Source organism: Amblyraja radiata, chromosome 1, assembly GCF_010909765.2.
Source record: "Amblyraja radiata isolate CabotCenter1 chromosome 1, sAmbRad1.1.pri, whole genome shotgun sequence".
NCBI classification, from domain to species: Eukaryota; Metazoa; Chordata; class Chondrichthyes; order Rajiformes; family Rajidae; genus Amblyraja; species Amblyraja radiata.
The window spans coordinates 157072434-157085498 of NC_045956.1; the positions used below are offsets into that span (position 1 = coordinate 157072434).

Genomic DNA, 13065 nt, shown 5'->3' on the forward strand with positions numbered 1-13065 from the left:
AAGATAAGGCAGGCAATCAAGATCTTCTCACCAGGTTGGAAATGTCAAAGGCTAACAGGCACACCTTTCAAGTGAAGGGGCAAGTTTTAAAGATGAGCCAGGAACGCGCTGCCAGGGGTGGTGATGGTGGCAGATATGATAGACAATAGACACAAGTTGTAGGAGTAGGGCCATTTGGCCCATCGAGCCAGCACCGCATTCACAGTGATAGACAATAGACAATAGGTGTAGGAGTAGGCCATTTAGCCCTGCGATCCAGCACCGCCATTCAATGTGATCATGGCTGATCATCCACAATCTGTACCCCATTCCACGTTGAACATGGCTGATCATCCACTATATCCCTATATACCCTAACTCCACTATTTTTAAGAGTATCTAATTATCTCTTAAAAACATCCAGCGAATTGGCCTTGACTGCCTTCTGAGGCAGAGAATTCCACAGATTCACAACTCTCTGTGTGAAAAGGTTTTCCTCATCTCCGTTCTAAATGGCTTACCCTTTATTCTTAAACTGTGGCCCCTGGTTCTGGACTCTCCCAACATCGGGAACATGTTTCCTGCCTCTAGCGTGTCCAAACACTTAATAATCTATATGTTTTAATAAGATCCCCTCTCATCCTAAACTCCAGAGTATACAAGCCCAGCTGCTCCATTCTATCAACATATGACAGCCCCGCCATCCCGGGAATTAACCTGGTGAACCTACGCTGCACTCCCTCAATAGCAAGAATGTCCTTCATCAAATTTGGAGACCAAAACTACACACAATATTCCAGGTGTGGTCTCACCAGGGCCCTGTACAACTGCTGAGGGACCTCTTTGCTCCTATACTCAACTCTTCTTGTTATGAAGGCCAACATCCCATTCACTTTCTTCACTGCCTGCTGTACCTGCATGCTTACTTTCAGTGACTGATGAACAAGGACCCCCAGATCTCGTTGTATTTCCCCTTTTCCCAACTTGGCACCATTCAGATAATAATCTGCCTTTATGTTTTTGCCACCAAAGTGGATAACCTCACATTTATCCACATTAAACTGCATCTGCCATGCATTTGCCCACTCAACCTACCTGTCCAAGTCACCCTGCATCCTCATAGAAACATAGAAATTAGGTGCAGGAGTAGGCCATTCGGCCCTTCGAGCCTGCACCGCCATTCAATATGATCATGGCTGATCATCCAACTCAGTATCCCGTACCTGCCTTCTCTCCATACCCTCTGATCCCCTTAGCCACAAGGGCCACATCTAACTCCCTCTTAAATATAGCCAATGAACTGGCCTCGACTACCCTCTATGGCAGGGAGTTCCAGAGATTCACCACTCTCTGTGTGAAAAAAGTTCTTCTCATCTCGGTTTTAAAGGATTTCCCCTTATCCTTAAGCTGTGACCCCTTGTTCTGGACTTCCCCAACATCGGGAGCAATCTTCCTGCATCTAGCCTGTCCAACCCCTCATAGCATCCCCCTCACAGTTCACACTGCCACCCAGCTTTGTGTCATCTGCAAATTTGCTAATGTCATTTGAATCCCTTCATCTAAATCATTGATGTATATTGTAAATAGCTGCGGTCCCAGCACCGAGCCTTGCGGTACCCCACTAGTTACTGCCTGCCATTCTGAAAGGGACCCGATAATCCATAATGTTTGTTTCCTGTCTGCCAACCAATTTTCTATCCGTCAGCACCCTACCTCCAATACCATGTGCTCTAATTTTGCCCACTGAACTCCTATGTGGGATCTTATCAAATGCTTTCTGAAAGTCCAGGTCCACTACATCCACTGGCTCTCCCTTGTCCATTTCCCTAGTTACATCCTCAAAAAATTCCAGAAGATTAGTCAAGCATGATTTCCCCTTCGTAAACCCATGCTGACTCGGTTCGATCCTATTACTGCTATCCAAATGTGCCACTATTTCATCTTTTATAATGGACTCTATCATCTTCCCCACCACTGATGTCAGGCTAACTGGTCTATAATTCCCTGTTTTCTCTCTCCCGCCTTTCTTATAAAAGTGGGATAGCATTAGCTACCCTCCAATCCACAGGAACTGATCCTGAATATATAGAACATTGGAAAATAATCACCAATGCATCCACGATTTCTAGAGCCACTTCCTTAAGTACCCTGGGATGTAGACCATCAGACCATAATGGCGTTTAAGAGGCTCTTAGAGAAGCACATGGATATGCAGGGATGGAGGATATGGATCATGTGCAAAGATAAAATTGGTTTACCTTGGCACATTCATTGTGGGCCGAAGGGCCTGTTCCTGTGCTGTAATGTTCTAGATATGGTGACATGTTCCCATATTTTCTTTAATCAATATCCTAATAGATCGTTTATTTTGTTTGGTCCATACATTGAAGATATGTGATGGATAACTACAGGATCTAGTTTATGGGGCATAATTAGGCTGGATCAAAAATGTGCAAATGGTGCAGACTGCATGGGTCAGCATGTTTAATTGAGAGTGAAAGTAGGGGGTGTGCAGCGTAGGTTCGCCAGGCTAATTTCCGGGATGGCGGGACTGACATATGATGAAAGAATGGATCAAATGGCTTATATTCATTGGAATTTGGAAGGATAAGAGGGGATCTTATAGATACATATTAAATTCTCAAGGGATTGAGCAAGCTAGATGCAGTAAAAATGTTCCAGATGTTGGGGGAGTCCAGAACCAGAGGTCCGTTTAAGAATAAGGGCTAGGCCATTTAGGACTGAAATTAGGAAAACCGTTTTCACCCAGAGTTGTGAATCTGTGGAATTCTCTGCCACAGAAGGCAGTGGAGGCCAATTCACTGGATGTATTCTAGAGAGAGTTAGATATAGCTCCTAGGGCTAACGGAATCAAGGGTTATGGGGGAGGGGAAGCAGGAACGGGGTAATGACTTTGGATAATCAGCCGTGATCATATTGAATGGCGCTGCTGGCTCGAATGGCCTACTCATGCACTATTTTCTATGTTTCTATGTGTAGTATTTATGATGATATTGAACCTCAATGCACATATTAAAAGAAGAATCCCTCCAACTTCATTTGGGTACTCATGCAACTTGCTTGGATTGAAATTTGGCAGATAAATGATATAGAATTAAATGTTTCCTGCTCAGGGCTCAGTTTCTGATATCCTTACACGTTTTGCCATTTCATTCACGTGTACCTGGTCTGTGCAGGCTAGAAATGCAAGAAGCGCAACCATCATCCTCAAAGATTGAAGATTAAATATAAAGATTCAGAGGTCAAACTTAAAAGTGTAGGAGAGTGACAGAGCGACAATGATGCTGTCACAAAAAAGGAACTTGCATTCCATTAAATATTTTAATGACTGCAAAGCAGGTTAATCAAGAATTGCACAAATTCTTTAAGTGTGTCATATATAATGTTAGTAATGTTTTAATACTGATACAAACTGGTCTATTTTACTTTATACATTATTATTAAAGGGAGATTTGTGCAGGAATTAATGGTTGGAAAATGGTGGATAAATTATGAAATGCCCAGTCCCGCTGAACACAGGAGAAGGAGTGCTACACAATTTGATTAAAGTGCTGTGGGATAATTAAGTGGGGAAAAGAATAAGGACCATCAAAGTCATTCAGCAACTGCAACGTCCAGGGTAATATGAGGAGACAATATATAAAATCAAATAGCTTAACAATCAAATTAGAAAGGAGATTAGGAGCCATGACCTAAAGCAGAATTAGGTGCATTGAGGGAAGCATTCATCAAGGATTATGAAAGTAGACCAGACTTTGAGTCATTCTTTTTTAGTTTTACATTAGTTTTGTTCTTCAGCCTTTTCAGTAAATATTGTAAATGTCTAGGAATTGATGGTAACCATAATGCAGCTAATTGTGGACGCAGCCCAGAACATCACACAAACCAACCTCCCTTCCATTGACTCCATTTATATCTCACACTGCCTCGGCAAGGCCAGCAGCATAATCAAGGAAGAGTCGAACCCTGGCCACTCCCTCTTCTCACCCCTCCCATCAGGCAAAAGGTATAGAAGAGTGAAAACGCACACCTCCAGATTCAGGGACAGTTTCTTCCCAGCTGTTATCAGGCAACTGAATCATCCGACCACAAGCAGAGAGCTGTTCTGAACTACGATCTACCAAAGATTATAGAGCTGAGCAAGATAGTCCACTCAACAAAAAAGCCGTAGTAGGTCATGGGTAATCTTTAGCGCCATTTCTGTAACCAGCTTCCATCTCCGCTCTAGTATCTTTGCTTTGGTCACGGCATCTGCATGTGGCTATTATTTTACCAAATACCACACACATCGTCTTTCTTTTGGTCCCTCCTCTCGGCTTCTAGTGAAAAACTCCACATCGTCCCCTCTCTCTCTCTCTCTCTCTCTCTTGCTCGCTACTATATCTCTCCCTGTTTCATTTCAGTGTCTCCGTCTGCCCACCTCTCCCCACCCCCTCTCTCTCTCCTCTCACGGCCTCGCGTTCTGACCCGCTTGTCCCCGCAGTTCTCTCTCTCCTCCCCCGATCTCTCCCTCTACCCTCTCTATTGCTGTCTCTCGTTCTGACCCTGTCCTTTCCCTCGCTCTTCCCCCCTTCTCATCCCCACTCTTTCCCTCCCTGACCTCTCTACTCCCCTCTCTCGCAGTGTCCACCTTCGCCTCTTCCTATTGTCCGTTCTTCCCTCCATCTCCCTTCTCTCCTCTCCCTCCCCTTCTCACTCCTCTCTCCTTCCCTGTCTCTGTCCCCCTCTCTCCTTTCCACCCTTTCTCCCCCTTCCTCTCTATCTCCTCTCTCTCACCTTCCCCCCTCTCTCTCCTCCTTTCCTCCTCCCCACTCTCTCCCTCTCCTCCTGTCGGCTTCCTCCTCTCCCTCCTTCTCTCCCTGCCTGCTCCCTCTCCCTTCCTCCCTCCCACTCTCTCTCCGCTCTCTGTGACAAAGATCATAGATGCTCTGTGAATTACCTCACGCTCCCCAGTGAGATGATTCCTCATGTGTTTGTTTACCGGTCTCTACGCACATCCAGTCCCGGAGCTACGAATGCGAAGCGTGAGCGGAGAGGCAGGGAGGGTTTGCCTTTATAGTGAGGACAGTTTCTCTCCGCTGGGAACAGCGTCTTGTGCAAGGAGCGCCAGGATCGGTGTCTCTGCCAGGGGTGTTGTTTCCATTGGAAACGTTGTTACCGGCCGAGAGAGGTCGAAGATGCACTGTTAGCGCTGGGGCTGGGATCCCTACTGTGGGATTCCGGTAGCAGAATGTAGTGGCCATTTGGCTTGTTTTGTGTGTCATTAATGATGGCATGTGTCTTTCAATTTTAGACTGCCCGTTATTTAGTGGGTGGGGTTTATGATATATTTCAAGGCGTGTTTTGAGCTAAGTTTCTTACGCAGAAGCTTAGTTGTTAGTTTTAGTTTCGGACCAGCATGGAAAAGATTTAAGGGCCTGTCCCACTTACGTGTCCTTGGCACGCAAATTGCGCTACCTCGTCGTCGCGTTGAGGCGCACGGGCATCGTATGGCCGCGCGGGGCCGGTCCCACTGAGAAGCGCGGAGGGGTATGTAGTTGTGCGCGACATCGCGCGGGGCTCCAAAATTTTTGTAGCGAACAAAATCTTCGCGCGCCAACGGCCTGTCGCAGAACTGACGGCCAAAGTGGGACAGGCCCAAGACCCTGGCGTGACGCAATGTCTCACATCCAACAGCAGCAGAAGCAGGCAAACAATCGCCGAACTCGGCCCGGGGCTCACGGCCGTTGCGGTTCGGATCCGCCCCCACTTCTACTCCCAGAACGGGGCCAAGAAAATTGAAGATAGACACAAAATGCTGAAGTAACTCAGCGGGACCGGCAGCATCTCTGGAGAGAAGCAATGATGTTTCGGGTCAAGACTCTTCTTTCAGACTGAAGAAGAGCCTCAACACGAAACGCCACCCATTGCTTCTCTCCAGAGATGCTGCCGGTCCCGCTGAGTTACTCCTGCATTTTGTGTCCATCTTCAAATGACGTCATGTGCTCCAGACAGCTGTGCGGGCGCATGAAATCGCGTGCGACCTTCACGGGACCGTCAGGGCTCAACGCGACCACAAGGTCGCGTATTTAGCGTGCCAAGGACATGTAATTGGGACAGGGGCTTTACCCTTTGACCATGCGAAATGTAACGGAGACATGAGGAGTTTTCTAACGTTTAAAGTGATAATCTGGAGTTTGATGAAGATTATAGTAACGAGTCGGAAGAAGTTTGGATGTACCTTATTGTATTTCATCAACAATAAATAATTTATTCATCAAAAGGCTGTGTTTTTGAAGACTTGTTGGTGAAGAAGCTCTGAAGGTCTCTGACAGTGAGTTCGCATGCGTATAAAGACATTCCCCTTAACCATGTAGTCCATTTAGCGGCTAGAGGGAGTAATCTCTTGAACGATATAAAAAATTTCTGCTACACAGAGTTCCGTGTACTGAAACTACACCCTGACTCAATAACTTGTCTTCTGGTTAGCAGAGTCTGTATCGTGACAGTGTTAAACTCTGGATTGATTTAATAGTCTGCCTTCTGGTAGCAGAGTCTGTGAGTGTTGCTGGATACGCAATCTGTGTGCAGGGCTCCAAGCAAAGATACTATAAACATAGTATTATAAATGTATTATAATAAACATAATATTACATAGAGTCCAATCAAAGATACCATAAACATACTATAAACATTGTAAACACAAACTGTTCCCCCGCAACCCTGATTATACTGTGAGAGGCTTAACTGAAGTTGGGTCGGGTTTACTGAAATGGCGGAAATTACGCTCCGTTGCGTACTACACGTCAGTCCATTGGATTTTGCAGGAGTGGTCTATCTTGCTCCGCTCTATGATCTTTGCTATCTACCTATTCGAAGCACCTCCTGCACCTATTTTCTATGTTTCTATGTTACCTCGTGGGACACCCTCGGACTATCCTTGATCGGACTTTGCTGACTTTACCTTGCACTAAACGTTATTCCGTTATTATGTATCTATACACCGCAAATGTATCGATTGTAATCATGTATTGCCTTTCTGCTGACTGGATAGCACACGACAAAAGCTTTTCACTGTACCTCGGTACACGTGACAATAAACTAAACTGTAATGAAGTAAAGGCAATGGCCACAATGTTACCTTGACAATACTACCAAGCCTATTGAGTACTTATGTAATATTTGATTCTTGGTGCGTATCCTTTACATTTTTAGGACAAGCCAAGAAAAGAAAATGAAAGAGTTCTGTCCAATCCAGCTGGATGACAATTTAATTTGGAAACAATTGAAGGAGCTGTAGGAAAAGGATTAACATGTGTACTGACTGTAAAGGGTTAATAGTGCTGCATGGACATTTGTTTCCCTTGCATATCTTGTTGGAGTCTTAGTGGCATGTAAATCAATATTCAAAAGCTTTGAAACCCCCAGAGTCTGCTTCTTAAGACTTAAACCTTCTCCGACTTGATGATTTCCCCAAATCCCTTCTGATTTTAAGACTGCAAAGTAAACTAATCATGGGCTTGCATCCCTGCATACCTCTTGTCAGTGAAAGCGCTCCAAATGTCAGGTTTTAATAACTGCCAGCAAATCTGTGCTTTAGACTATGAATAATGGATTCCTGGAATTAATTATAGATGTGTCTGTGGTTCTACAGGGTCATATACCATGAAGATTATGGAGGATACAATTGCATTGGCAGCTGCATGCAATGTTTATCGAATGGGTGGGCTCGACAAGCAGCAAGTTCAAAGCTGGTTTCTGATGTCAGCCTGGCCATTTGACAAAATCTCAGACCCAATATGTTTTCTATTTTTAAATCACAAGATAGCAAGTAAAATGCAAAAGAAGATATAAAATTGATATTAATAAGGCCACCCGTCTTTTGGGAAATAAATAGATATCGAGAGTAAATATGTATCGATAAAATCTGGATTGGATTGCAAAATGGCTAAATCACCCATATAGAAACTGTTCGGTTCTCAATATATTGATTTCAACACGAGAAAAATGAATTAAATTCCACAAAAGGACTCAATCTGTTTAAAAAAAAACCAGGTAGATGGAATGCATGAAAGAATGCATGATATAATCTTCTGCGTTGTATTAGATGGCCTTGAATTCAAGTCCTGCTCCAGAGAGGTGAACGCAATGATCAGGAAACAAACTAAATGCTACCATTTATTTCAAGAGGGCTTATATACAAAACAGGGGTGTAATGTTGAGGCTCTATAAAGCATTGGTAAGGCCGCATTTGGAATATTGTGAGCAAATTTCAGCGCCATATCTGAGGAAGTATGTGCTGGCTCTGGAGAGGGTCCAGAGGAGGTTTACGAGAATGACCCCAGGAATGTGTAGGTTAACCTATGATGAGTGTTTGTTGCCACTGGGCCTGTGCTCACTGGAGTTTAGAAGAATGATGGGGGACCTCTTTGAAACATACTGAATAGTGAACTTGGATAGAGTGGAGGTGGAGAGGATGTTTCCACTGGTGGGAGAGTCTGTCTTTGAATTAAAGGACATTCTTTTAGGAAGGAGATGAGGGGAGATGTCTACAGTCAGAGGGTGGTGAATCTGTGGATTTTTTTGCCACAGAAGGTTGTGGAGGCCAAATCAGTGGATATTTTTAAGGCAGAGATTGATAGATTAGTACAGGTGTCAGAGGCTATGGGGAGAAGGAAGGAGAATGGGGTTAGGAGGGAGAGATAAATCAGCCATGATTGAATGGCAGACGAGATGGTCCCAAGGGCCAAATCCTACGCCTGTCACGTGACCTTATGACCTTGTGATCTATTTTGGAGGTGCCATCCTTACGATGGCATGTCGGCCTGAAGCCCAATGTAAGCTAAGCCATTAATTTTAAGATGGGCATGGGGACTATCCCTGATTTCCCCCAGGGTGGAAATTCCAAAGACCAGAGACTCAAGGGGAGAGGAGTAAAATTTAAAGGAGATGTGCAGGGCAAATTCTTCAATGAGTGATGAATGCACTGCCAGAAGTGGAAATGGTGGCAAATACGATAATGGTAAATAATAATAATAATAATAATAATAATAATAATAATAATAATAATAATAATAATAATAATAATAATAATAATAATAATAATAATAATAATAATAATAATAAATACTTTATTGATCCCCTCAGGGAAATTCAGATTTTTTGTGGCTTTTTATGAGGCTTTTTAATAAGCACATGGACATACAGGGAATGGAGAGATATTGAGTACGTCCATGAGGAGATTAATTTAACTTGGTATCATGTTTGGCACGGGATTTGTGGGCTTAAGGGCCTGTCCCTGTGTTCCACTGTTCTATGTTTTATGTGTCATTGTGACCTTTGGGTCTGCGGCAGATCAGGAAAGTAGCTCCAAGCTGCTGCCAAGATGATAATGGTGGATAGATGATAAATGCTGGCCTTGCTAGCAATACTAACAACCCTCGAAATAAATAAAAACAAATGTTATGTTCATGTTAGCTGAGCCATTTCCTACATCATCGCAGTAACTACATTTTCCAAAAAAATGTACTAATTGACTGTAAAACGCTTCAGGGCGTCGTGAAAGGTGAAAAGTGGAAGACCTCATCATTGGGCTCACCAACAGAGTTACAATGGAAATCTATTGCTTGATCATTATCTTTTGCTCTCCTTTCAGCCTGTTGTTATTGCATGCAGCTCTGAAATTCTGATAACAGATCTGATCCAGAATTTCCATTCTTGACAGTCATTTTTCTAATGAAGAAACATTGATTAAAACAGTTAATGTCTTTGTTTTCCCACTGTGTTATTTAATGTTTTTTTCTTAAATTTTAGGACAGGATAAAATATAAATGCGTTGGACTAATCAGAAATGAATATTGCGTGACATACAGTGCCCTCCATAATGTCTGGGACGACGACCCATCAATTATTTATTTGCCTCTGTACTCCACAATTTGAGATTTGTAATAGATAAAATCACATGTGGTTAAAGTGCACATTGTCAGATTTTATTAAAGGGCATTTTTATACATTTTGGTTTCACCATGTAGAAATTACAGCTGTGTTTATACATAGTCCCCCCATTTCAGGGCACCATAATGTTTGGAACACATGGCTTCCCAGGTGTTTGTAATTGCTCAGGTGTGTTTAATGCAGGCATAAGAGAGCTCTCAGCATCTAGTCTTTCCTCCAGTCTTTCCATCACCTTTGGAAACTTTTATTGCTGTTTATCAACATGAGGACCAAAGTTGTGCCAATGAAAGTCAAAGAAGCCATTATGAGACAGAAACACGAATAAAACTGTTAGAGACATTAGCCAAACCTTAGGCTTACCAAAATCAACTATTTGGAACACAATTAAGAAGAAAGAGAGCACTGGTGAGCTTACTAATCGCATAGGGACTGGCAGACCAAGGAAGACCTCCACAGCTGATGACAGAAGAATTCTCGCTATAATAAAGAAAATCCCCAAACACCTGTCCGACAGATCAGTAAACACTCTTCAAGAGTCAGGTGTGGATTTGTCAATGATCACTGTGGGGGTGGGGGGTGTTACGGCCTGGGCATGTATGGCTGCTGAAGGTACTGGCTCACTTTTCTTCATTGATGATACAACTGCTGATGGTAGTAACATAATGAATTCTGAAGTGTATAGACACATCCTATCTGCTCAAGTTGAAACAAATGCCTCAAAACACATTGGCCGGCGGTTCATTCTACAGCAACCATTCTACATGATCTCAAACATGCTGCTAAAGCAACAAAGGAGTTTGTCAAAGATAAAAAATGGTCAATTCTTAAGTGGCCAAGTCAATCACCAATTGAGCATGCTTTTTATAAACTGAAGAGAAAACTGAAGGGGACCACCCCACAAAACAAGCATAAGCTTAAGATGGATACAATACCAGCCCGGCAGAGCATCACGTGAGAAGACACCCAGTAACTGGTGATGTCCATGAATCGCAGACTTCAAGCAGTCATTGCATGCAAAGGATGTGCAACAAATACTAATCAAGACTACTTTCATTTACATGACATTGCAGTGTCCCAAACATTATGGTGCCCTGGAGTGGGGGGACTATGTATAAACACTGCTGTAATTTCTACATGGTGAAACCAAAATGTGTAAAAATGGCCTTTATTAAAATCTGACAAAGTGCACTTTAACAACATGTGATTATTTTCTATTACAAATATCAAATTGTGGAGTACTGAGGCAAATAAATAAATGATGGGTCTTTGTCCCAAACATTATGGAGAGCACTATATGGTGATAGAAAGAATATCACAGAAAGGTAACAATTCAGAAGGAGGCCATTTGTCACATTAAATTCACAACAGTTGTAGAAAAAACACCCAGCCGAGTCCATCCATCCCTTGTGGGTGCAGTTATAAAATAATAATATTATTATATAATTATAATAATATTACATAATGTCAGGAATTATGTTATGGACATAGCTTTAAGATGAGAGGGGCAAAGGTGATGTGTGGGGCAATTATTTTTACAGAGAGGGTGTTGAGTGGCTGGAACGCACTGCCAGGGGTGGTGGTGGAGGCAGATTCGATAGTAGTATTCATATAAACTTTTCAGTAGGCACAATGATAGTCAGGAAATGGACGGATATGTATTATGTGCAGACCGATAAGAGTCGGCATTTGTATCATGTTCAGCACACACACACACATAGTGGGCTGAAGTGCTTGTTTTCTGTGCCGTATTGTTCTAAAATCTATTACAGTCTCACTGCAAATAGGCAGAGATAAAAACAAACTTGTTTTATTGAGTAGAAAGAAGGAACTGCAGATGCTCGTTTACAAAAAAATACACAGAGTGCTGGTGTAACTCAGTGGGGTAGGCAGCATCCCTGGAACACATTTTAGTTGGATTCTCATGTTTCTTGATAGCGGTTGATTGCTAAAGGAGCACTTGGCTGTTGTTTGAACAAGGGAACTGCAACTCTCAGCTTAAACAGTGAGCACATGTTGTTTTTGCCATTGATTTATATTTAGAAAGTCAAGGTGAATTGATTTGATTCATTCCGCAGACTGGCATGTATGTTAAAATGAATGCAGGAGAAGGCAACGTAAATCATGAAGTAGATATCTTGTATGAAATAGTATCACAAAACACATCCAATTAAATCATTAACACTGTGCTTACCATCAGACAATGTGCTAACCAACACATCCTGGGTAGAGACACCGGCACCGTGTCTGTTGAAAGCCAACACTCGTAAACTGTACTTGGTGAACTTCTTCAGTCCTTCCAGTTTATAATACAAATTATCCACATCGATGCTCTGAAACAGACAACAAACATCACTTATCCAATGGACAAATACATTTGACTGAAGTCATGACAAACAAAGTGAGAGGCATCCTAACACAAACAGGATGACCTACTTTCTTCAGAACATCTTTATTTATATTTTCACTTCTTTTTATTAACTATCAACTATATTTCCCTACTGCTTTAAGTTTCATGATCGCTCAGCTATGCGGCTGCAGGAGGCCATACAGCAAGGGTGGCATGGTGGCACAGCGGTAGGGTTGCTGCGTTACAATGCCAGAAACCCGGGTTCGATTCTGTCTACTGGTGCTGTCTGTATGGAGTTTGTATGTTCTCCCCATGACATTTCGGTAGGGGGCGCTGCACTGGCAGCAGCCTGTCGGCAGCGTGTCCGTCTTTTTTTAACTTTTTTAATTTTTTTAGTATGTTTAAAAGTCTGTTTTTAATGTTTCTTTGTGTGTTATGTGTGGGGGGTGGTGTGGGGGGGTAAGGGGGAAACCGTTTCGGCCGCCTCTTCCATGGAGAGGCGACTTTTTCAGGTCGCCTCCCCCGTGGCCTAACAGCATGGATCGGCGCCGACTTTCCCGGAGACGCGCCCGGAGCTTCAGCGGCGGGCACAGCGTGGACTCTCGGCGCGGAGCGGGTGAGACCTCGCTGGAGGGGAGCGCTCCGTTACGCTGGCCCGCGGCAGCCGGCAGCCGGCAGCCTGAAGCCGCAGTCTGCAGAACTCCAGCTGGTGCGGCGTCTACAGCCCGGGATCCCTCGTGGAGGACCCGGGGGGAAGAAGAAGCTTCCACCGCCGGCCCGCGGCC

The 13065-nt window shown here is 43.5% G+C and overlaps 1 protein-coding gene across 4 annotated transcripts in view; it reads right to left on the minus strand.

Moving 5' to 3' along the window:
- dcc (DCC netrin 1 receptor) overlaps positions 1 to 13065 on the minus strand; it is a 1158836-nt gene that overhangs the window by 236847 nt on the left and 908924 nt on the right. For all 4 annotated transcript variants that reach the window (XM_033033465.1, XM_033033449.1, XM_033033455.1 and 1 more), the window contains exon 11: positions 12125 to 12263. In XM_033033465.1, the coding sequence (XP_032889356.1) occupies positions 12125 to 12263 (139 nt within the window). The remainder of the gene's footprint in view (positions 1 to 12124; positions 12264 to 13065) is intronic.